The 24559-nt window shown below is 41.2% G+C and overlaps 2 protein-coding genes across 2 annotated transcripts; one reads left to right on the top strand and one right to left on the bottom strand.

The window, feature by feature from the left end:
• Positions 1 to 370: 370 nt before the first annotated feature.
• LOC108654900 (uncharacterized) lies at positions 371 to 22814 on the top strand. Its single transcript, XM_018106497.3, has 5 exons — positions 371 to 1538; positions 16092 to 17950; positions 18034 to 18276; positions 21983 to 22120; positions 22194 to 22814. Exons 2-5 carry the CDS (start codon positions 16609 to 16611, stop codon positions 22472 to 22474), a joined length of 2004 nt encoding a protein of 667 aa, XP_017961986.1. The 5' UTR covers positions 371 to 1538; positions 16092 to 16608; the 3' UTR covers positions 22475 to 22814.
• Positions 18444 to 24475, bottom strand: Nasp (Nuclear autoantigenic sperm protein). The gene is made up of 5 exons (XM_018106551.3): positions 24312 to 24475; positions 20111 to 20435; positions 19440 to 20044; positions 19104 to 19381; positions 18444 to 19046 (listed from the first exon to the last, which is right to left on the bottom strand). The coding sequence occupies exons 2-5, from the start codon at positions 20410 to 20412 to the stop codon at positions 18741 to 18743; spliced, it is 1491 nt and encodes a 496-aa protein (XP_017962040.1). The 5' UTR covers positions 20413 to 20435; positions 24312 to 24475; the 3' UTR covers positions 18444 to 18740.
• Positions 24476 to 24559: the final 84 nt, after the last annotated feature.

The following is a 24559-nucleotide window of genomic DNA, read 5'->3' as shown; positions in this document are numbered from 1 at the left end:
TCTTTAAAATCATATATGGGATATATAATATTTAAATTGCTCATATTATGTATATTTGATTTTTACATTCTCTATTCATGTAAATCACAATATTCAAGTAAATCACATATTCATACCCCAATGAATAGAAAACAAATAGTGTTGAAGCAGAAGACGAGACAGAAGGGATTCCATAATCTTATTTAAAAATTTAATTATTTACGTGTCTGGTTACCCGTCTGCCTGTGCGTTGCAGAAATGCGCATCGCCCAAGTGTATGAGGAAAAAAACTCACTCAAATGTAAAGAGCTCAACGAAGGCAAACGAGTCATGAGTCCTTCGGCTCCAAGTCGAGTCGTTTGAATGGCTCGCGCTTCAGTCCGTCCTCGGCTCTCGTACGCAACAGACGTCGCTTTCTGCAAGCGCATGTAAACAGATAGTTAATAATATTTCAAACAGCAATAATAATAGCAATACCAATAGCAACAGCAACAACAAGCACAACAACCAACAACCAAAAGTGTCGGCTAGAAAGTTAGCCAAACGAAGCGAAAGCTAAGAATTTGCCGCGTGTGAATGCCGAAAAGCAAGTGAAAGTGAATTTAAGCGATGCAAGTGCCGTTGCATTTTTGCAGTGTTGTGTAATCGTCATTTCGGCCTGTGCTCCAGTATGTGAAATCGATTAATTAGCAATCGACATCGCCAACGACAGCCGTTGGTATTTTGATCGTGACCCGTTACTTTAATGGCATAGCGTTAGTCAGCGTGTGTGTGCCAGTGTGCGTTGGTGTGTGCTTGCGTGTTCATGTGTGCTTGTGTGTGTGTGTGTGTTCAGTGTGACACACTTTGCTGTTGTTGTTATTGTGCTTTGCTTGTCTTGGCCATTGTTGTTGCTCTTTGTGTGCGCTGCGCCTTATTAAATGTCCTTGATGTCGTCGCTATGTCTGACTGCCACGCCCCCGCGACACTTAACAAAAAAAAACTTTATTAAATCAAATCGTTTGTGGCTATTCCAGTGACTACACAGTTGCACGAAATTATCACAGACCAAGTGAAATAAACGAAATATGGAAAATTCCTTCAAGTACAACAACTTTGGAGCTATGGAAAAATAAGCAAGCATACATTTTGGGTGTTTACGTCATGTTTGTCTGCGCTTAAAGGCGATTGTATGCCAACAGCGCTATTCATATACATACATATATATACATATATATTCTTATATATGCATATATATTATATGTAGAAGTCGGTTCCGTATGTGCGCCTGTGTTTGTTGTGCCTGTCTTTGTGTTAGCCTTTGTATTGGTACTCGTTTAGGCCTCAGTACATCACGTCACATGCCACTAGCCTGACAGTGAATCCAAAATTCCGGAGGCAGCCGCTTCATAAATGCATGCCAACTACTATTTAATATTTATACAGATACAAGCATATTATCCCCAACTGTCCAAACTGTCCAAACTGTGTGTAAACTGTTTGCCCAATGCAAATCCAACAAGCTGCACCTACCATTTCCTCTAATAAGCCAACTCGCTGAGCTGTTTGTACAAATTTACGTAAGTGTTGAAATCCATTTGCATTCATTAGAGACTTCCATTATGAATATGTGAATGCGTGCTACATATAGATTGATATTCATTCATAACCGATCGAAACCAGCCTGAATTGTCAAATGTTATATATTCATACTCATGCTTGAGATTATTCATTCGATACATATAAACAAACGAAAACACAAACTCCTAACACCTGCGCTTCAACATTTCTTTTATTCGTATTTTGGCATATGTTTTAGAAATGTTATATGTATGTGTAATCATTACAAGTTAAGTGCACGTTTACGAAAACTGAGAATAAGCAACTTTACGAGGCAGTTATCAGCATTTTGTTTAAATATTTATGTTATTTGATTCTTTTAAGTCTTTATATGATACATCGATTTACATATATACTTGGAACGACGTGGAATATCAAAAGTATACAAACTTGAATTGTTTTTGGGCGTTATCAGGAATTATCGTATGTTTGAAATATTAAGGAGATTCTATATCTCTTGATGGCTTTGAATTAATGAGAGATTCGAAATATCGCAGGTCTAAAAAGCATTTATAGTTTCGATTTATGACCAGACTCAGGTCGTTTTCCTGAGCATTAAAAACATTTATTGTTTTTTTGGTCGGTAAAGTCCTTTTCCCTATTTTCAACGTGTTCTATCAATTTATTGGAGTCTTTATATAACTACTTACTTAGTATGAGTAGAATTTTAATCTGTTTAATCTATAATACATAAAGACACTGTAGCACAGCAATTATTTATTGAATTATCGCAGGCGTTCAGCTAATTGCTGTAAAGTAATTTCAGCAAAGTGCATTTACTAATTCAAGTGGGCCAGCTGCGTATCTAGGACACAGAGTCGAGTTTTGTTTTCGCTTTTCGCATTTCGCATTTCACATTTTACATTTCAACTCCCAGTGAAGCTGTCAATTTCGATCGAAATTTGTCGTTTCCTGTCCGCCTCACACATGTCAATTGACAAATCCACTCAGAATCTGAGGTATGCAAATGACATTAGCTCGCGCAGTGCTCATCAAGTCTATAAATAAATGAGAAGGATATGGACGGACAGTCTGACATTTGAGTAGACGATGACATTTTCCTGACATGCATGAGCATGTCCTTTATGTAAAAGTATGTCTCTGGCTGTCTGCGCGCCTGTGTGTGTGTGTCTGAGTGTGTGTGAGAGAGAGAAAGAGTGAGTGACATGGCGCGGATTACTCATTTCGCGTTTAATGCGTAAACATAATTTTGCTTTCTCTAACGCTCTGCCGCAAATTCTAACCATCAACAGCCAGCCGCCAGCATCCGCCCTCTTGATGCGTGCGGCTGAAAGATACGAGATACTCGTCAGCATAGACTCGTTATGTCCCTCCAAATGGTATTCCATGGCAGCACCGTAATCAGCTAAGCAAATGCGTCAACTGCATCCGGGCCAAGGAGGCAACAACTTAGTTACCCGATGCTGACATGCATGTTAATTTGCCTGGCAACCTGACACTGAACAATGCCTTTGTATTAGGCAGCGCGTATGCAGTGGATGGCAGTGAATGGAATCGTTTCCACACAGAAAAGCAACGCAATCAGTGATACGAAACTCTGCAAATTGAGTTTGTGGAAAAACTAGATAAATTGAATTAAATTTGCTTGCGGAAATTTTAAGGATCAACATTAATAATGGCGGACAAATTGATATATCATGACAGGACAAGGCGCATATTACATAATACATACATACAAACTATGTTCGTGTGTCTAATGGCATACTTCTAGATCATAAAATTACCGTTAAGTGCCCAAATCTAATCAATAATAAAAGTCCAAGCACTCAACTTGGTTGTGCTAATCAAGTATATACATACATACATGACGTATGTATACACTCCTGTCTGAGTTTATAGTTTATGAGGTCAGCCGCGCCTCCTGCTGCCTTGCACACTTACTGTGAATGCGAGCTGTGTAAACAAAACAATAATGGGCCAAGTAAATGTACATATGTACATGCTCCAAATATTAATATTTATAGTTTGGCCATTTATTATTTATACGCCGCATAGCAGGGGAAACGATGTGAACACGTTGTTTTTCCAGGTGCTCAAAGTATTTTCTACATTTTGCTATTTATCTAGAGCTATGTACATTGTGGCCTTGCGCTACCAAAGATTTGTTATGCAGGTGATGCACTGCTGCAGACTTTTAATCTTATCCGTCTGTCAGATCCGCTTGGTAAACGTGATGTTAAATCTCGGCGCTTTTTTATCTGGCACAACAATAGTTGGCAACGCCAGCACTAGAACAGCAGCAGTCCCAGACCCAGCATTGTACATGGGCGTCACCCTGGCCAACAGGATTGCATTCACGGCCCACGTTCCGTTCACCTGTCCACCTACATTTTCACCACCTGCCTGCACTCAAAGCGCAAAGTTTTTGTCCCCAATGTGAATCGAATCATTTGACATGTGGCACGCGTGTCATGAGCTTACACACACAACCACACACACACACACACACACACACATAGGTAGCAGGTGTGTGTGCTGGTGTGAGATGCAGAGGCAGAAGCAGAAGCAGAGGCTGAGGCAGCTATCAGTTCACTCATTCAACCATTCAGCCATACATCCGTCCATCCAGCGAATCGTTGCTGTTTGCTTTCAAATTTCTGCAATCGTTTTTGACATATGTCGCTAGCATTTCACATCAAACTCTTAGAATTTTGATAGCTTTTACTATTCGGAAATTCCTCAAAAATTCCATCTCCACTCGAATGCTTTGCAGGGTATCTCTGCTGTTGTTCATTGCAATGTATTGGCTGGTTTTTATTAGCTACTATTGGCAATTAACTTAATTGAAGCTCATACTAAGAATAAAATATAAAACAAGCTTTAAATGCATTAATTAATTAAGATATTTTATTTTTTTTTGCTGACCATAAACGAATTTTTGTAACTTAGCGCTGGAATTTCTCCAAGTGTACGCTCACATAAGATAATATTATGTATAAGATAATATTATGTATATGTATATAGAATTATGTGCCCTTATATGTACATCCGACGACATTGCTTAAGGCAGCCATAAATATGTTTTGGCTTAAGATTCCATTAAAGAGAACATTGCCTACTTTTAGGGTCCACGTGCTCAACGATTAAACATTGAAGCGCGCTCATACACATACATACATACATATATTGCGCCGCACAATTATTTATGAGAGCCGAGCCATTTATTTGTATGGACATTTTTCGACCAAAATTTCATGTGGAGCAGTTTTGATTTATTGCCCAATCTTGCCATTTGACATGACAACAATAACAATGAGAGGAGAAACACCGCTGCAATTATGAAACGACAGCGTAGGCGGCATATTCTTGCTTACGGCGGTAAAAAAAAAAATTGAAGAATGTTGCGGTTCTCTTTTGTATTTGGTATATTTAAATCTGACTTTAAGGAACTTTAAAACAAATGAGCAAAAAATCTAAATAATGAGAGCAATAGACAGTAACTCTTGGGGTTTAATATGGGAATATGTTGATAAAATGCAAATTGTTTATTTTTATATACATTATATATATAAGTCGATATGCCTACAGACTCAAATTGTATAATCAGATATCAGACAGCATTTAAATTTAGCGTGAACAGAAGGTTATCCTTGCCTAAACCATCTCTTCGCTTGCAACTTACTTGTTATCCTCTTCTGTTGGCTTCCCATTGGCTCCCAGCGGAATTGACTGATTAAGCTGTGTGTTAATTCGCCATCAGCCCCGCAGGCCAATCAGATTAATATATGTAAATAAAGTGACAGAAATAAATGCGGATGGTTGCTTAAATGCTTAACTGTGACTATCGCAATTCCCTCAAGTAGATAGCTTTAATTTAAATACACATACATATATGTACATATATACGTGTGCACGTATGTCTGCGCATTATATTCTTCTCCGAAATATTATTGCCAAGAGGGCAAACAAATGAGGGAAGGACTCACGTTGGCTTACTTTGGATAATGAAATGTGGACAAAGTTCAAACTGTTGTTGCCTGTTTAATGTTGCTGTTATTATAAGCAAAAGCTTTTAAATCAAGTCCAAAATAAAGGAAATAAAAATGTCGCATGTTAGGCTAAGGCAAAATCACTCAAGTAATTATATACATACATCTATAAACCTGCTTGACTGACTGACTGACTGACTCTCTGTTCCTCGACCTTAACTTTTGTATTGTTGCCAACTTTACTTCAGCTCAGGCTCAAGTCTAAAGATCTATATAAGGCGTGATTTCAATGTATTGAATGAAAAAATATTTTCTGAAAAAGAAATTCTATGAAAATAGTTTTTAATGATACTCAATTATATTTTTTGCTCTTATCACTGACTCTTTTATGCTGCCATTCAGTTACACTCTCTCTCTCTCTCTCTCTCTCTGTTTTCTCTTTATTTTCGCCGATTTCTTTAAAATTTATTGCTATACATATAATTACTTTCTCAGGTTTCCTTTCGCTTTTCTTGGCGTTGCCAGAAAAGTGCTGCCTTGAGCAGTAAATTTAAACAACAAAAAAAGGGAAAACTCTAAAAAAAAAGAAAAACCTTTAAGTAAATTAAGCAGATGTTTACCGACCCACGAAAATTCAAAGACTTTGTGGAACAGAATTTCGTGAACCCGGTCTCATTAACGTCAGCTTCGGTAAGCTTCTCCACTTGCATCGCCCATCCAGTCGGCCATTCCATTGTTCTTTGGCGTAAGTTGAAATCTTTCTTTGCGCTTTTGTGTAAATGTTTTTAGTTTTGTTTTGTTGCGAAACTTTTGGGCAACGCTCAATTGAAATTCACATTTCCAGATTGGCAGAACCAAGTACTTTGAAATTCAATATGGCTTATAAACAACGTGTGCCAAGTGTTGTAGAAGGAGTATACGGCAAATGCTTGTATAGATTCCAGCGAAATCTGCTTGAAAAATGAGCGCAAAGAAGCAATAAAGGACGAGCCCAAAGACTTGATAAATTACGTTATTCGAGTCTAAGCAAAGACACGCAAGGCCAGATGTGTATACGTCTATATATTATATACATACAAATATATGTATATATATCTTTTCCGCTGCAGATAAACAAAGACAGACAAGGCTTGAATCGTTATCTTAAGTGCTACAAGTGCTTGGCCAGCTGACTGGAATTGTTTTGTGCTCGACTCGAATTGATTTAGGTTTTCGTTACCAGCTGCTTTAACGCTTCATTGGCCAGGCAGACAGACAGACAGACAAATGAGCACACAGAGAGACAGACACTGACCAAACGCACTGAATTATGCAAACAAACAAACAAACGCAGATCAAATCGAGAGTGCCCTTGGTGAAAAAGTGGAGGATGCGAGCGCTGATGATATCCTGCACAGTTATTTGATTGACTTGATTGGTAATGAATGTTATTGCATGATATGCCAAAAAGAAATATGTAATATTTACTCTCAGTATGGACAGAAAGCAGAGTTTTGGTATCGATTGAAAATAAATATATGTATATAATTTATTTATGACTGATTTAATTGTAAATTGATATATTACAAAATCTAATCCAAGTGCTAAGCATAATATACCCCAATTTATACTGCTCATACAGGGTACAGCAAACAAGCCAAACCAACAAGCGATTGCTTTATCGGGCCTTTCATACGCCCCGTTGTACGCGCAAATTGTTTCAATCGACTTTGTGAGTTTCATTTTCAATGATTCATTAATGTTTGCAATGCGTATGAAAACGTGAATTATTAGCCCACAGCAAATAGAGAAATGCTCGTAAATTCAATAACAATCATATTATTCAAAACTTACATAAGCACATAATATATACAAACAAGTATAAATATATACAATTTCATTTTCATTCAGGTCAAAGTTCAGTCCTAATGCCTGCTCTGTGCTGTTTGGTGCATCGCCTTTGCAATTAAGCGCTTATTACGTATACGAGGGGTATACTTAGCTGCTAGCTGGTTAAGTGAGCATTGACGTCAGTGCCGCAGTGGGAAAGACAGCTGCAACAAACGCAATTCAACACGCAATGCGATTGTCAAGTGATTTTCACATGATTTCCAGCCAAACAACGTGGCCAAAAATAGAAACTGACACAAGCTGCTGGCAATGTAAACTTGGTTGACACTTGGCTCCAGCTCCTGGCAGGCAACTTTCGCACTATTCAAACAGAATCGAGGACTCGGAAGCTCTCAGCAGCAGCAGACGCAGCGCACCTAATGTCACCGAGTTTGGCATTTGACAGGAAGCCGACTTGTCCCACGGCTTCAACAAGTCTCAATTTATGCAAAATTATGCAGCCAGGCGCTCTAATTGTGGCTGTCTGCCAGGCTCACAACTCGCAATTGCAATGTTGATTTAGTTTATGGGCGCGCGACATGCAAAGGCCAATGAGGGCGGCCAACAGGGTCTCCGATCTGGGCAAACGTCAATTTCAGTGACGTCGTTTATCACATTTCCGTAAAATCGATGGCATAAGCCGAACTTCTGGCATTTGGTGCACAGAAAACGTAGCATTGCGTTCATTTTGTCCACAGGACTTTTTAGTGCTATTGGCTGCAGGACGAAGTTATTGAGTTTAGCTATGTTTGCCTACACAGCGTATACGTGATATTTGTGCATGTAAAGCAAACTTGTGGTTCAGCTGGCGTAGCAGCTGCTGTTCAAGTAGTTGAGTGCTGAAGGAAAAACTTTTGGCTTAAATAAATGTTTATAGGTCTAGAGCAATACCTCACTTTTCACTTAAAGTTGAATCGAAATTTAAATAAATTCTAGAGAATTTTATTCATTTCTACTCTGCTAATACATAAGCTGTAGAGTGCGTTTAGCCGCCTTCCTCATGCGCATATTAAGATATAATTTCATTTAACAGAGCCATAAATATTAGCTAAGTGCGCAGCCATTTCGCAAATCGATTCAACTTGGCTGCGCTTGAAAACGGTTTAAGCAAATTGCTCAAATTGCTGCGTTAGATAAAGCAGACAACAAATGAGCTTCGAAATTGTTTTTTCCATGCCAACGGACAGATATGCAATCAGCACGGCAATACTATATATGCTTATACCCAACCGATATCAGGCAAAACGTGCACCAGCCGGGAGATGTTTGAATATTAATGTGTTGCTCGTTCTATAAAAATGCAGTGCCATTTGTTTTAGCACCACTTACACACACACATTTATATACGAATACATATGCTTGTAGCCTTTTCGGTGTGCGTATGGAAACGTTTGGCTTTAAATAATATAATCCACCCAATTCGATTGCTGTCAACGTGTCGTATGCGCAATTTTGCGCAATAAAAAATCTGTTGATAACTGGCGACCATTTGCATGCATAAGTATGTGTGCGTTTATATATGTATATGTATGTGCGTGCGTGTGTGTGTATGTAATATGATTTATATTTAACACATATTAGAAGGTCCTAAGTCAACTGCGAAATTGGCTCTGCCAACGATTGGTCGATAATGTGACGAAGCCAACAACAAATTTAGCAAAATTCTGAAATTTTTGCTGCATCATTTGGCAGGGAGCTTAAATATTTATATTCAATTTGACATTTGGTAGCCTTGGGCTCTTAAATTTCAAATGCAGGCCAAAGAGAGCAGCAGCAGCAGTAGCAGCAGGAGGCCTAATCCTTCACAGAGTAAAGAAGCAAGACAAAGAAACAGCGGAGGCTGTGTGTCGGCGGGGTCAGTTCCAGTGCTTGGGGGCAGTGCTGACAATGCTGTCAGTGTCGGCAGTCGCTGCTCGACCCTCCACCTCCATCCCCCTTCTTGTCGCTGCCTTGACATATCTTGGCTATAGGCACAGAAATTTTCTTCTTTTTTTCAAATTGACCCGCATAACCGACGCTTTGACATCATCGCTAGATACAAACAAACACACACACACACACAGACACACAAAATACCCACGTGATTCACAGTCAAAACTCTGCTACAAGGCAGGTGCATTCCCACATGACACATGTCCTCTGACCAGCTCGAAAATTTACCTAATGAACTACAAATCATTGGCAATCTGATTGCTTCATCAGCGGCACTTTGCTTAATTAGAAATGCATTTCAGGCTAATTATGCAATTACAAAGGGCTTGCCACGAGTGTGACGTAAGATATGAAGTAGATATAAACTATAAACTAAATATAATATTTATTGAATATCTCTTTAAAAATGATATCAGCAAATGTTGTGCAGCGTATAAAAAAATGAAGGAGATCACATTCCATTGCCATTCACTTTAAGTTTCTTCCTTTTTTTTCAGCTTCCAGCTTTGTTGTCCGTCAATGTGTCATCATAAAATTCTTATAGTCACATTCCCTATTAATATGCTTGAAGAAGGGGAAAAGCGTCCGCCCCTTTGAGTTCGGATGCCATAAAAACGTTCATGCTGCCTGCGCATTAAGCAAAACTCTGGTAAACTTTACGACTTTAGATTTGGATTTGGCTTTGGCTTTGGCTTTGCCTTTGGCTTTGGCCTTGAGGCTTGAGACTTTGCGTCCTGGTTTGGTTTTACGGAAGCAGACGGCAAATCGAAAACTAGGCGCCCATAGTTAAAAAACGCATAAATTCTTATGTAGGGCGCCAGTTAGTTATAAATAGTCGAGAGAGTGAGAGAGGGGGGGAAAGAGAGAGAGAGAGAGAGAGAGAGAAATAATATAAGTGCACAAATGACGGCCTTGAATGCGTTTATTTTTGGCAGCGTTGCCCAAATTTCATTTCATGTTTCACGTTGCGCATACGACGCGTTGCGCGCCCGCCAATCGGGCGGCGGAAGCACCACTGACAACTTCCATGACAGGCAGCTGGCCAAGAATTGAGTTAGCTCCTGCTGCTGCAGATCGACAATTACGAAACTCGAATACCCTTCAGATGGCGTTGCTCTCTAAGCCTGCAATTAGTTCGCCATTTGCGTCGTCACATTTTATTGCCGCCTCCTTTCGAGCAAGCCCGAGTGCAACCAATGGCCACTTAAATTTAATGGCCACCTTTTGCACCACTCGAACTGCTGTGACACAGTTAGCACCACACACACACACACACACATAGAGAGAGGGTAAGGCATAGACACACCCACGCCAATGAAATTATTGTCTGTTGGCAGCAAATATCTATTCTCTATATATGGTTGTGTGCGTGTGTGTGTGTGTGTGTTTGTAAAATAAACTGCTTTTATCCAGTTATTGCTGTTGTTTACTCTACTAGAACCATTGCCATGAAAACACTTTTCATATTGTACAAATGTTTGTCTCTTGGCGTAAGTCCCTCAACTGGCAAACTATTTATTTAGGCCAAACACAAGTATATGTATATGTATTAGATTTTGCATGGAAAGTATTATCAAATATCGCATTTGCTGCAAATTTTATAAATTTAATCGTTAGACACTTTTCTAGACTACGTAGCACAAAAGCTTTAAGCAACTGACAAATATTGCTTTAACAATATGTACCTGCCTCTCCATCTCTCTTTCTGCCTGTCTAAAAAAAGCAAGCGACTTGGGGGGACTTTAGATCTCTATATATATGCAGCAGCATATGCATATGGTATGCTTTCAGCAGCAGAGAGTGTTCCCTTTGGTCTCTTAAGGCTCGACTGCAATGATCGCTACCTGAGGCCGACATCAACATTTGAGCACAACTTAGGATGAGAGTGGCCCTATATAAAGGGCAGCAGCTGCAGAATTTCTTCAGTCGTCCCAGGCCTGGCGGGGGTCACTCGTGCAGTGCAGTAAAGTCAAGTGAAGTGTGTGATCGTTCAGCTAAGCATTGAAGGCATAGAAGAAGAAGAAGAAAGCAAGTAGTTGACGAAAATAATGGGAGGAAATACTTGGAGAGATTATTCGGAGCAAACACTTAGAGGAGCCACTTAGGGGGAATACTTACTTACTTATTAAATACTTAGAAGATTTTTTTGGATAAAAAATACTAAGAGGAAATACTTAGAAGAAATTCTTCGGAAACATTTTTAGGAAAAACTTAGAAAAAAAAACTTCGAGGAAACAGAGGACATATTTTATGGAAATACAGGGCAAAATCGACTTAGCTCATCGCCTTGATATTAAAAATAAACATTCTTTATGCGGCCTGCCACGCCTTCTTCTGCTCGTTACAATCATTTATCAAAACCATTATACCCCGATTTCCCATTTTCAACGTGTTTAGGGTATAATAAAACAAACTGTAAAGTTAAATACTTTGCTTTTGTATATTCATCATTAGGCGGGCTCGTTGAGCTGTTTCTAATCGATAATAACAAAAAGTTAGCAGCTCTAGGTTTATGACCTCTAAGTTCTATCGTGCTTGCTATTGCGATTTCACCTTTACACTCTTGCTAAGTTTTGCCAAGTTGAAGGAAGCAAAGAGCTGTAGCAGTTAGCTTACAATTTACATGCTATATTATTTATTACGGACTTGCTATTTGAATTCTTAAATTATTTAATTGTCAAATATGCATTCCAAGTATTATCCCGATTAGTTAAAGTCTTAAGCACAACAACACGAGCAAGTCAAAAATACTGCAAGCGCATTTGAAGTATCATTCACTTAGTACTGAAAATAAGCCCACTTGTATCCTAAAGATTCCCCTAGGCCAACTTATGCGCATAATTAACTGGAAATTGCATGAAATAAGTTTTAATTAACTTGGCAATTTGCAGGCAAGCCATTTTTTTTTTTTTTGCGCTGCTTGAGAAACGGCTAACAGACTATATAAATAACTTGGCAACAACTTAGGCAGGCCTTGGAGCTGGCTCTCGCTCGAACGTGCAGTCAGATGAGACAGCCTCTGCGAGTCGGTGCAAGAAAGTGCTGTCGAGGCGTATTAACAAAACTTTCGTAGCTGCGGCGCCCGAAAGTAGGCAATGAATTTTACGCTTTCAAAATATAAATTTGCATTGCGTCATTTGCAATGCGACTGGGCAGGACAGCTGTAGGACGAGTCATGGACGTGACTGGGGGCGCCTGAAATAGTGACTTTGTCTGCCTCGACCAATTCATGGCGACCCCTTTTGGGTGGAGCAGAGGCAGGAGCAGGAGCAGGAGGCGCAAAGGGCCAGCTGGGGCTAGTAAGCAGAACAAGAAAAATTGTTGGGCCGCCGTTAATTGTCAAGGCAACAGCGTTGCCACGGCAACAACAACAATAACAACAACAACAACAGCAACAACAATAACAAATGCGCAATCAGCTCGCCTGTCACTTGCATCAGTGTGTGTATCTGTGAATAGGTGTTTGCGTATGTGTATGTGCGTGTGTCTGTGTGTAATAAAGTGCCATTTTAATTACATGCATAAAATGTCGCAGTACTTGAAAAAAAAAAAAAAGAAATATAAGAGAAGTTAAGTCTCCCGGCAATTGTTGCAACACATGTTGTTCAAAGTGAATGCAGCTGCAACGCCGCCAGGGGCTTAACAACCTACCCATTATGTCGCTTTCAGAGCTTAACAAATAAATTGTGATTAATATTGTAATAATCCAAAGGATTCATATGAAACATTTTTTTTATATAATTTTTTGGATTATTTTTTTAGTGTGTAAAACATAAATTTTTTATCAAACATTAGGTTTTTTCACACAGATTTTGCATTTATTATTTAATTAATATTGACTCAAGGAATTTGTATATTGTGTATAAATATTTGTAAATTTTATATAATTTAATTATATTTGTGGTGCATTTCTCTGACTATTCAGCAGCAGAAAAACAAATGAATAGAAGATGAATAAATATATAGAGTCGAGGGTTCCTTACACAAATTCAAATGCAATAAATTTCTTGCTATTTAGTATTTATATATAGAATTTATGATATAAGTATCTGCTTATAAAACTAAAATATTATTATATATAACAGACTAGCTTGCAATCATAAAGAATATATACACGTAGCTAAACTTAAACAAACTAATTTTGTGACACAATTAGAAAGCCCTTCTCAACTAGGGTCAAAAAAAAGTTAATATATACTATAATTACTTAAATTTAATTGTGATTCTCATAACTGTTTTAGTTGTATAAGACATTCTGGCATAGCATCTATGGTTTCGTTCTTGTGGAAAGTTTTTATACCATTTCCTTAACTCTCAACTTTTGCAACTGGAACCGGAGCAGGACAAAGTTCTCCTGGACTGCTTTAAGTATCCAAGGCAACTATAAACTTTTAGGAACACACTCAAGCATACACCTAAACATCTGTGTGAGTGTATTGGGTCCTGATTGTGACATTGGAGCAACTTCAGAGCGGGCTTGCAGGCTCCTACTGATGCCCATGGGCAAACTCTTTTGAGTACGACAATATTGACTATCGAGTCTTGACCAACATTCAAGAACAAAACACAACAACAGCCGCCGTTCATCGAGTAGCATGTGTGTTAATTAAAATCCCGTCAAGATTCCAATTAGCCTCTGGGTTGAAGACGAGGATGACAAAGCCACACTCAGTCTATTGGCATATCAATTATGCACGCAACAGATTTGCATGCCACTTTATTTTGTTTCCATTAAAAATTTATCAAACTGTTCGAGCGGAGAGCTCTCTCAGAGAGATATGTCCTGTAAGGACCTTAGCCGCAATCTACACGGAAAGTCACGTACACAGCAGCCTAACGGGCCAGGACGACATTTCCCACTTAGACTCTAGGCTCTCGTTGCAATCAGTAATAATTTATAACGTTATAAATAATAGAAACTGCTTTAAATATTCCACTCGGCTGGTGCCAGCTGCAAGGCATGGCTTATACATATACCCAACTAAATAACAAAGACAATAAAATCTCATGTCAGCTTGACAGATAAACGAGAACATAAACCGATATCAAACGAGCGAGCATAATTAATTCTCGTTTCATTTGGAAACATGCAATAAAAAGTTATCTTAAATGGCATTTAGTGCAGAGGCATATGCAAAGGTTGAAATAATAAGTAGTCGACTGGCCAATACCCTGTACTTTGTTAATCTAGTGATGTACATTGGACTTCAATATAGATATAGATCAGATCAGTTTATAATGGTTGACTTAAAGTGCATATAAAAGGGAAATTAGGTCGTGGCGGATAAATTAAGTTTAGTACTTAATACAAATAAAAAGTATATACTAAGTCACTGTCAACTATCAAGTCAATTAGCAAGCTTTAGAGTTAGGTATAAAGATCGTACGTCATTCCATAACAATTTTCTATTTTCATGACTCGATCAACTTGAACTTTACCTATTCTCAATTGGTTTTTAGAGTTTTCTCGTCTCATATTCAGAAATAATATAAATCTGAATCTTAATTTATTATACAAAAGGGATTTAACTTGTTAACATATGACTGGAGCGTCCTGTTGTAATATTTGGGATTCATTTATTTACTGAAAATCAAGTCTAAATAAAACAAAATGCAAACATAAAATATGTATTAAAACCTTAGTTATTCGGTTTTTCGTGCACCGCAAATAGTTTCATTTAGTTTAATGAAAAACGCCAAGGAAACCGCAGTTGCGGCATTCCAGCCGCTGACCGCCGAATAAAGGAATGCAAATGGCATGCGGAATGCAGAGTTATATGGCTATGATATACGGCTGGAGCGGATCTACACCTGCACCTGCTGCATGCATGTGTGTGTGTGTGTGTGTGTGGTTAAGTAGATGGCGAATGTGCATGCTCCTACCGTTTTTTTATGGCCTGCCCAAAATTTGAATTGCTGCAACGGTTGCAGCTAAGCCACCTCCACTTGGCAGCCACACGGATTTCCGCTGGGCGTTGAGGTTGGGCGGCGGCCGTACAAAATGCAGCAAACATACTTTGGTCTCCAGCTGGGCCGCAGGGTCGGACGGGGTCGGAAAAGGTCGGGTCGGGTCGCTTTGGATCGGGCGCTGTCTGAGGAGCATTTGAAATTCCGGGTGTGAGCAGCATAAAATTGAATTAGTTTCGGGTCATTGTGCTTGGAATTGCAAATGCAATTATGCTTCGTATTATTCATACCGTAGACAGCGCATAAAAGCCGAAGTATAATGCAATTTGTATGCCATAAGAGGGCGTGGCTTCTCTTCATGTTACACCTGAATCATTTTTGATACGTTTGCATGGCTCAAACAGACTAATCTATTTCTTGCTCTCTCCCTTGCAAACTCTTGAAAATTAACATAATTTTATTCAAATATTTTATAAAGATTTTCGTTGTTTTTTATAAAATGTCAGTTTCATTTTTAATTTCTTTCGTTTGTATCCAAGACCTCAAATATCTAACTCTATCTAAAAACATCAAATGTTTCAAGAGTCATATTTAAATACATTTATCAGCCTATAACTTTTACTGTTATTATTATCATAATGCAATGTCTATGCATCCCATATCGAACTTAGTAAATGTTGCTTTAATTGTTTCATTGTTGCACGCAGTAATAATTAATATTAGCGTAAATCGATCTATAATAATTAGTATTAGTTTACTTTGTATTTCGACTCTTTATCTATCTATCTATCTCTCTCTATCTCAACTTCTTCAAAACTCATGTTGTACATTTGTTTTCTCTACTTCTTTTTTTAGAGCTTCAAGCTAAACCAAAAAAAATTTGTATAACGTAGAGAGAAATCATCAGAAACAAAAAAAACCAAAACAAAAACAAATACAAATACAAATAATAACCATAACAAAAACAGTATTGAAAAAAAAACAAGCAAGCAAACCCAACATAACTGTAAATTGGTACATACAAACAAGCCTGTTGCAGCAAACTGTAAACAAACAATCAAACAAACAACAACAACAATAACAACAAACGCCGCTAGTAGTTTCCTTTTGTGGCACAAGCGAAAATTCCATTTTGCATAGTAGACTTTTAGGCGTCGCACTCAATTTAGTCAAAAGCAAGAACAGCTACAACAGATACAAGAACAACAAGAACAACAGCAACACCTTCAGTAGCATCCATCTGAACATCCAACATCAAGCAAGCAAGCAATCAAGCAAGCAACCACCACAGCCACAACCACCACCAAAAACCACCACGAACCACATGAGCTTGAACAAGATCAAAAAGCGCGACAGCTCCGATTTATGACTGATGCGTGCCAAGGGCGCTGGCAGCGCTGTCGGCGTCGGCGTCGGCGTTGGCGTTGGCGTCAGCGTTGGCAGCGGCAGTCGGTACAAGGTGACGGCCCGATGTGTGCCAGAAGTGAGCATCACATCGCCCACCAGCGTCAGCCAGCTCCAGCTGCAGCAGCAACAACAACATGATGCACCCAACAAACACATAACGCTGCTGCGCAGCCGCTCACAGCCAACGTCTAACAGCATTTTCTCGCCAGGCTTGGGCTTGGCAGCGGGCGGCGTCACTCTGGTCGAAGAGGAGGACTTCAGCTTGATAACAGCGGAACCAGCCAGTGGCAGCGGCGCCAGCAAGAGCGTGCTGCAGCGCCAGCTGGCAACAACCACCCAACTAGACGAGCAGCAACAGCAGGAGCAGCAGCAGCAACTGGAACAGGAGCAGCAGCAATTGCAGCAACAACAGGCGCTGGGCGAGATTGAGGCGCCCAACGAACTGACACCGCTGGTGGAGGAGCGGTGCGCCGCTGCCACTGCCACAAACGCTGTGGCATCTGCACAAAATCCAAGCACATCGAACACGACCAATCGCTACAGTCACAACTCGAAGACGACGCGCTCCTGGCCCGTCATCTACCGCAATCCGCATCACTGCGACTACGAGGCGCTCTACGTGCAGCAGCAGTCGCCGACGCCGCCGCCGCCGGCACAGCAGTCGTCGCAGTCCTTTAAGCAGAACTGTTACTCCAATCAGTTCAAGCAATCGATTGTCTACTCCAGCAGCAATGAGGAGCTGCCGGGTGGACCGGAAGTAGCGGATATCACGCCACGCCAGACCACATGTTACTACTTTGCGCCCAGCCGGCACAATAGCATTTATGAGCATCCCTCGTCCGTGGTTGGCGGCTCCTTGCAGTTCGACGCGGCCAGCAACGCAGCGACCACAGCAGCAGCAGCCGCTGCCGTCGAGAGCCTGAGGCGGAGCAACAGCATCCTGCTCCGACAGAACAGCTGCGCCAAGGTCATACAGCGCAGGGGAAGCGGCAGTGCCGGTGCCGCTGCCTTGGACACATCCACATCGCTTAGCTCACACATGGACGGAATGGGCATGGGCAGTGGAACCGGAGCCAGCGCCTGCTGCTCCAGCTGCTGCATGGGTCCTCCACCCGTGCTGTTCCTGTTCGTCACGCTGCTGATGACCACCAGCGCCACGGCCATGCTCTGCGCCGCCATAATGACTGACCACTGGGAGCACGTGACGTGGGATCGCAGTAGTCTGGATCGTTACTCGAACCGGTCGGGACTGCACCTGGAGTGGCTATTGGACGAGCAGGTGGCCATGCTCAAGCCAGACAAAAGAGGCAAGTCAGAAAACTCGGAATTGTATTCCAATTGACCTTAATAAATTCTGATATTTCATCCGAATTTATCGATTGCTTTCCAGCTGATCACCGTTTCCGGCGCGACTCCGTTTTCCTGGTGCCCATGCACGGCGGCATCTGGACACTGTGCATTGATCTGCCCATAGCGCAGCTGCAGGAGCTGCGCCGCAATCCCAAATTTCCGCGCGGTGCGCCGCCCTGTGTTAACTACCTGGCCGGATCGATGGAGAATGCGCGCGGCGAGGAGCAGCGCAACGATTGGCAGCACAGTGAGTCACAGGTCATCACACTGCAGCCCCATCTGAGTACGTATTGTGGCGCAATCCAGCCCCGGAGCCTAATTTCCAAACAGCTCCTACCTCTAGACTCACAGATACTTTAGTTTGGACACATTTTTTGATGACTTAACAACTTTTTCTGTTGTGAGGCAATTTCGTTTTTATTATTAATTCAATCGTTTTGCTCTCAATCATTTTGTTTCTTTTAAATAGTATAAAAACATTATTTTATGTACGCACTTAGCACTAGTTGTGATTGTAATCTTACAGACTTATAGAAAATGGTTGTTGTGAACATCAAAAACAAATAGCATATTCTTAAATAGAACTAGGCTTGGGATAGGATAAGCTTGTGTGTGTGTGTGTGTGTGTGTTTACGTATATATGTGTGAGTTTTAAGTAGTTGATGTGTTGGTGTTGTTGTTTGTGTTTGAGTGTGTGTTTGTATTTGAGTGTGTCTACAGCTGGAATGTGCAGTCTTAGAGCGATGTCTAAACAGCAGCACGCTTGGCCGGTGAACAGAGAGCTTCGGCCTCCGAGCTGGGTTCCTCGGGCTTCTTGCGTTTGATCAGATGCGTGATATCTGTGGGCTTGGCCGAGCTGCTGCTGATGGCCGACGACGAGGCAGCCGATGTTGCAGCCGAAGAGGAACTTGATGGAGCTCCATTGGCAGCGGCGCCGCTACCACCTGCTGCGGCTGCTGTCGATGATGAGGCAGCTGAGTCTCCACCCGCGTTGCTGCTGCTGCTCATTGGCTTGATGTAGCTGTCCAAGGCGGCGCGCACCTCCGCAATGGTCTAAATAGATTTATTATAAATATCGGCATTGCGTATGATTCCTTAATTGCAACTCACCTGCGCCTGTGTTTCTTCGATCTCCTGAATCTTGACCAGAATCTCCTGTCTAGTCTCTTCCAAGTCCAGCATGTTGTTCTTATCACGCTCGGTTGGATTCTCCTTTTTCTTGATTTCGGCAATTTCCTCCTCGATAAGCACGCTGGAATTGCGCAAGGCACCGGCGCCCTCCTTGTTCTGCTGCTGCATGAGATGAGTTAGTCCGATCTTGTAGTGCAGCTCGGCCAGTGCACGACGATTCCTGTTAGGCAGCTCTGCATGTATCTTCAGCGCTTTATCTGCAAATCGTATACAAGTTAATCGCAAATTCATCTTCCTATCAGTTCAAACTATTACCGTAATCATCACGAGCAGCATCCAGAATTCCATTCTCAAATTCAATATTGGCCAGTTCGGTTTGCACGTCAGCCAGGTAAGGCAAGCCGCTGAGACCCTGTCGCGAGAATATCTTGGCCGCCGCCTCGAGTATCTCCCAAGCCAACTGCAAGCTACCGCTCACACCTTCGGCGTCCTCGTTGTCTTCCTCTGCCTGGTCCACATCCATGGAACCTGGTGCGCCGTTGCTGGTACCTGGAGCCACTTCACCATTGGAGGTGCTTGGACGCTCATCTTCGGCGTTAGATGCTGCAGAATTGCTGTTGCTGCTGCTTACTTCATCGACTCCCGTGGGTGGCTTGGACCCACCGGCAACATCTGACTTAGCCTGGTCGGCATCGCCTGTGGAATCGGCCTCGTCGGCAGTACCTTCCTTAATGCTGTCCAGTTTTTTGCCATTTGCATCCCCATTTGCCTTAGCCACCGCTGGCTTCTCTCCATTGGCCTCGCCTTCTTCTTCCTCCTCTTCGTCCACATCCTCATCCTCATCATCATCAGCCGCCTCATCGGGCACATCGATCACTTTGTTCTCATCCAGTGCCATCGCAATCAACGCCTTTGCATAGCTGCACGCAACGAAAGAATACATGTTAGTTATTTCGATCTGATTTATATATTATCGAACTACTCACAGCAGCAGTGGCTGTCCCAACTCATCGGCCAGCTCGCCGTAAACTTCCTCGTATAGCTGGCACACTTGACTCAGCTCATCGGCTGCCTCGTCGTAGCTCTTCACTAGAAAGTTACGTGAACCCTGACTAAACAGCTCTTTGCCCTTCAAGATTTTTTCGGCACGTATTTGCTCCGGATTTAGGGCACTTTCTGAAGGCTGCTTATCAGGCGTGGTGTCCGCAGCAACGGGCTCATTAGCTGTTTTCTCTGGCGCTGCATCGGCAGCACCGGCCGTGACAATTGCTTCAGCTTCAGCGGACATTTTAGCGTTCTTTGTGAATTTAACTGTAATGGGATAGAAATATTCAATGTATTAAGTTGTATTATATACATATTTAAATATTGCAATTTTTGTTTTTTGTATTTTTGTAGAGCTTTTATAATTACATAATAGTTTGGCGCTTAATCTTATTTGAGTCCCTAAGTAAATCCCTTGCTCCCACGACTGATATCCAACAACTTTTGTAGAGATTGTGCCCTAGACGTCACTTTCGATGTATGTAGCGAGACCGAAGAGAGCCGCAATTTAAAAACAGACTAAAATACATTTTATCCACACGTTTTACTCGTACTTTTCGCAAATCGAATCACAGCCTAATAGCTAGCTTACTGTCCAGCCGCAGCTGTCACAGCACATACATATGTACATAAATTCATTTATCTGGCTCACTGATTCACACCCAGTGGCTTAAAGCGACATCGCCTCACCTCACGCTGCCCGCACCTTTCACAAGTCATTAACACAAATCCCCAATCGAGAAAGATTCCAAAATTGTTGCAAATCCTTTTGAGTACATTAAGCTGAAAAAAAAACAAGCGAGCTCGAAACGGGTGTGCTAGAGCTCTAGATGCCCTACATGCAGCAATGGGAATAGCTTGAAGAGCAACATTTCCTTAGATATAATATCCAGCCTCTTTAGAGTAAAAGTCTCTGGGAGCCAATAAAAACGTTTTTGTGCTTGGTTACACACACTTCTATAACACCATATTGCCCCGTATTAACCCACACACAATGGGTATAAGAGCCGAGAGAGCAACAGCAACCAGAAATGGGTACAATAAACGTCCGTGAATCCACCCAGGCAATGACATGAAATGCATATAGTAATTACCAGCAGTTCCTGGGTTTAATGCCAGACCATTGTCGATATCGAACCGCACACGTGTGTCCCCCGACCCCAATCGGCTCACCATGTTCGTTGGGTCGCCTTGCGCACGTATAAGAAAAAAGAGCAACAAAAAATAGGTCATCGTGTGGTTGGGGCTGGGGTTTGCGCTGGATGGGTGATGCTCACCCACTCCACCTCCTGCAGGCATTGTAAATCGCAATTGCCACTTTGGTTTTTGGACGAGTTAGTTCTAAAGGCTGCCGCGGTGGGCTTTTAATTGGCCCAGTTAGTGTAGCGCATGGAGTAATTGGTTTTACCAGTGTTTTGATTGCGAGTATTATGTGCTAGTTGAAATTAATAGCACGTGCCAGATGGATTTAAGGCTCGTGGGCGACATTGAAAAGCGAGCATATGGGGCGGCATGAGCGAAAAGATAGCAATTGATAAATATCGAAATATGAAATACTGCAAGTTATAAAGTATATATAAGGCTATACATTTGGTCATCTGAAATCATCCAACAGTATCTAATATCTAACATAATCCCAAGCTTCTATATCCATAACACAATCTGCTTATCTGTATAGCTTTCGCTTTCGCTTAACAATTCATTCTTTATGTTTCGTTAACTTTTATAAATGATGTCAACTTGAACACATCAAAGTAAAAGCCGCAACTAATTAAAATTTGTCTTGATTGAAAAAAACAAAAATAATTATATAGGAATGCAAAACCTGTCCATATCCTGCTCACTAGTCTGTCTCATCATTCTGGGCAGCGCCGCATTGGTGGGCGCCTTTGGCGTGTGCCAGCGTCAAATAAGCGCCATCCTTATTACGGGCGTCATGTATCTGCTTGCGGGTGAGCTCAACCGGAAATCCGACACCGGAATGGTATCCATTTGATCTCAACTAATTTCCTTCTCTGTTCACAGCTCTATTTGCGCTATTCACGCTGATGATAATTCACTTTAAGCGGCAGCAGGGACGCCCCATGCTGGACAGCGACTATGACGGCACCGTCGACGGCATTGTGGCCCGGCCGGGAGGTGTGGCCATTGTGGCCAAGCCGTTGCTGGGCGCCCGAGTATTTCTAACCTCGTGGAGCCTGGATCTGGGCTGGGGCGGCGTGGTGCTGTGCGCCATCACGTCAGTGCTGTGGATTCTGCTCTCGAAGATCATGCGCTACAACCCATTCTCGGCTCTTATGATTTAGCTAAACGCCCTGCCGCTCGGCGGCTATGGCAACTATGATAGCTACGATAGCTATAATGGCTATTATGGCAGCTACGGCAGCACCAACAGTAGCAGCAGCGGCGCTAGCGCCAGTTTCCTTCTGGCGGGCGCCTCAACGTCGACGCGGCATGCGGAGCACCGGGGCAAAGGCAAATACATACTCTGAATTGTCCCAGCTCCCAACAAACAACTCAAACCTTGATCTTAACTCTCCTGCTTCCACACTGTATGTTTAACGGTTCATCATTTCGATTTGTTTTGAATGCGCGCCCTCTACTAAGTTGACAGTGTTGGAAAATGTACCAAAACGCGATAACCGCCTTGCCTTGTTCTTATATTATATACGTATACTTATAGAACCAAACAAACTTTATCTGAAACTTGTATTGTAAATCAAATTTACGATTATCTATCTATCTCTATGTCTATATGAAACACTCGCAATTTTTGTATACATTATCTTTAAATACTTAGCTAATCTACACCAAACAACTTTACACACGCACACACACACAATTATAGGCCACGACTACATTTGTTATATAGATTTGAGATGGTTCGGGATTTATTTACAAACTCCCAAACTGGGCTTTTGCTTCTGAAACGCTTAACTAGTAACAATTTCGCGTGCTTAGCAAATTTCTAGCATATTTCAAGAACTAAACTTAATGGGCCTATTTAAAATTCTTGGCTATACCAGTTTGTGTGTTTTCAAACAGCATTAACCAATAGATCAAACTAATACAACTATCAAAAATATAGATATACTGTTTATAGAGTGCTTTAAGCTATGGTTTACAAAACTTATTCTATTTGTATAGGTGCATCCACTTGGAAAAAAAAAAAACAAACAAACAAACAAAGAAAACCAACAAGTGTATTTTTATGCAATTGCTTTGCCTTAAACAAAAAATTAAAAGACAAAACCTAATTATATTAATTAAAATTATTTAAAACAACATTAAAATTGTACAATTTCTTTTGGGACTGTGAAAATTGTGAAGACAATTACGATCGATCTATTTATAAAGCAGGCGACACATCTGCCGAATGTTTATTAAATTTTAAATGTTAAACAAAATATCAGGCAAGAAACGAACGCAGGTTCATTAGCATTGAGCACGACTGTTGCTGCTGCGCTGCGTCTGCGGCTGCTTAAGCAAATATGTAAATGAACTCGCAAAATAAATTATATGTATATAAAATTGAAAAAAAAAGAAGTTAAAGAAGAGCGCGCCAAATTCAATAAGTTGCAACGAGGATCTGAGGATTTGGGTCAGGGGAGCGAGTCATAGCTCAACAGATAAAATGGCTCAAGTTGTTTTATTAGCACGCACTGCAAACAATTAAATACACACATCTAAAAGCACACATGTACGTATGCCTGTATTTGTGTACATGTGTAAACGGCAAAGAGATCGAGATTACAAAACAACGCAAAAAAGTTCATTCACCTGTGTGAGTGCGTGCGTGTCTGTATGTGTGTGTGTGTTTTTTTTTTTTTTTTTGCGCGCATCGCTACGCGCTTGTGTTTGTACATGTGTGTGTGTGTGAGCCCGCCATTCGCCGCCTGTTACTGTCACACGCTGAAAGACACACACCGGTAACGCTAACGGACTTTTTTTCAACCCAAAAAGCTACAACAACAATTTCGCATCTTCACAGACAACAAATGGAATTGCAACAATTCAAAGCGCTTTTGCACATTAGATTCGCGAATCCGCAATTCGCATGGTCGACCTTACATGTGTGTGTGCCGCTATGCATGTCTCTTTCAGGCGCATAAATAAGTAATATTTCACTTTATGAACACTTACCTGTAGGTGGAGAATCTTTAACAAAAAACAATTAACAAAATTTGCACAATTCGAGCACTTAAACTACGCTTATTCGCAAAAATTATATGAGTAAGCGCCGCGAAATGCTAAAGAAGATAGATGAATCGTCGCTGTTTTATCGATAACTAAGCAGAGTTTATGGTCACACTATGTACAACTTATCGATAGCATCTCAACACATACCAAATTATGTCATTAAAAAATGATCACAGTATGCTCTGACGTTA

Source organism: Drosophila navojoa, chromosome 2 (assembly GCF_054131105.1).
Source record: "Drosophila navojoa isolate 15081-1374.11 chromosome 2, UAZ_NAV_1.0, whole genome shotgun sequence".
In the NCBI taxonomy this organism is placed as follows: domain Eukaryota; kingdom Metazoa; phylum Arthropoda; class Insecta; order Diptera; family Drosophilidae; genus Drosophila; species Drosophila navojoa.
This window is presented reverse-complemented; position numbering and strand designations above follow the sequence as displayed.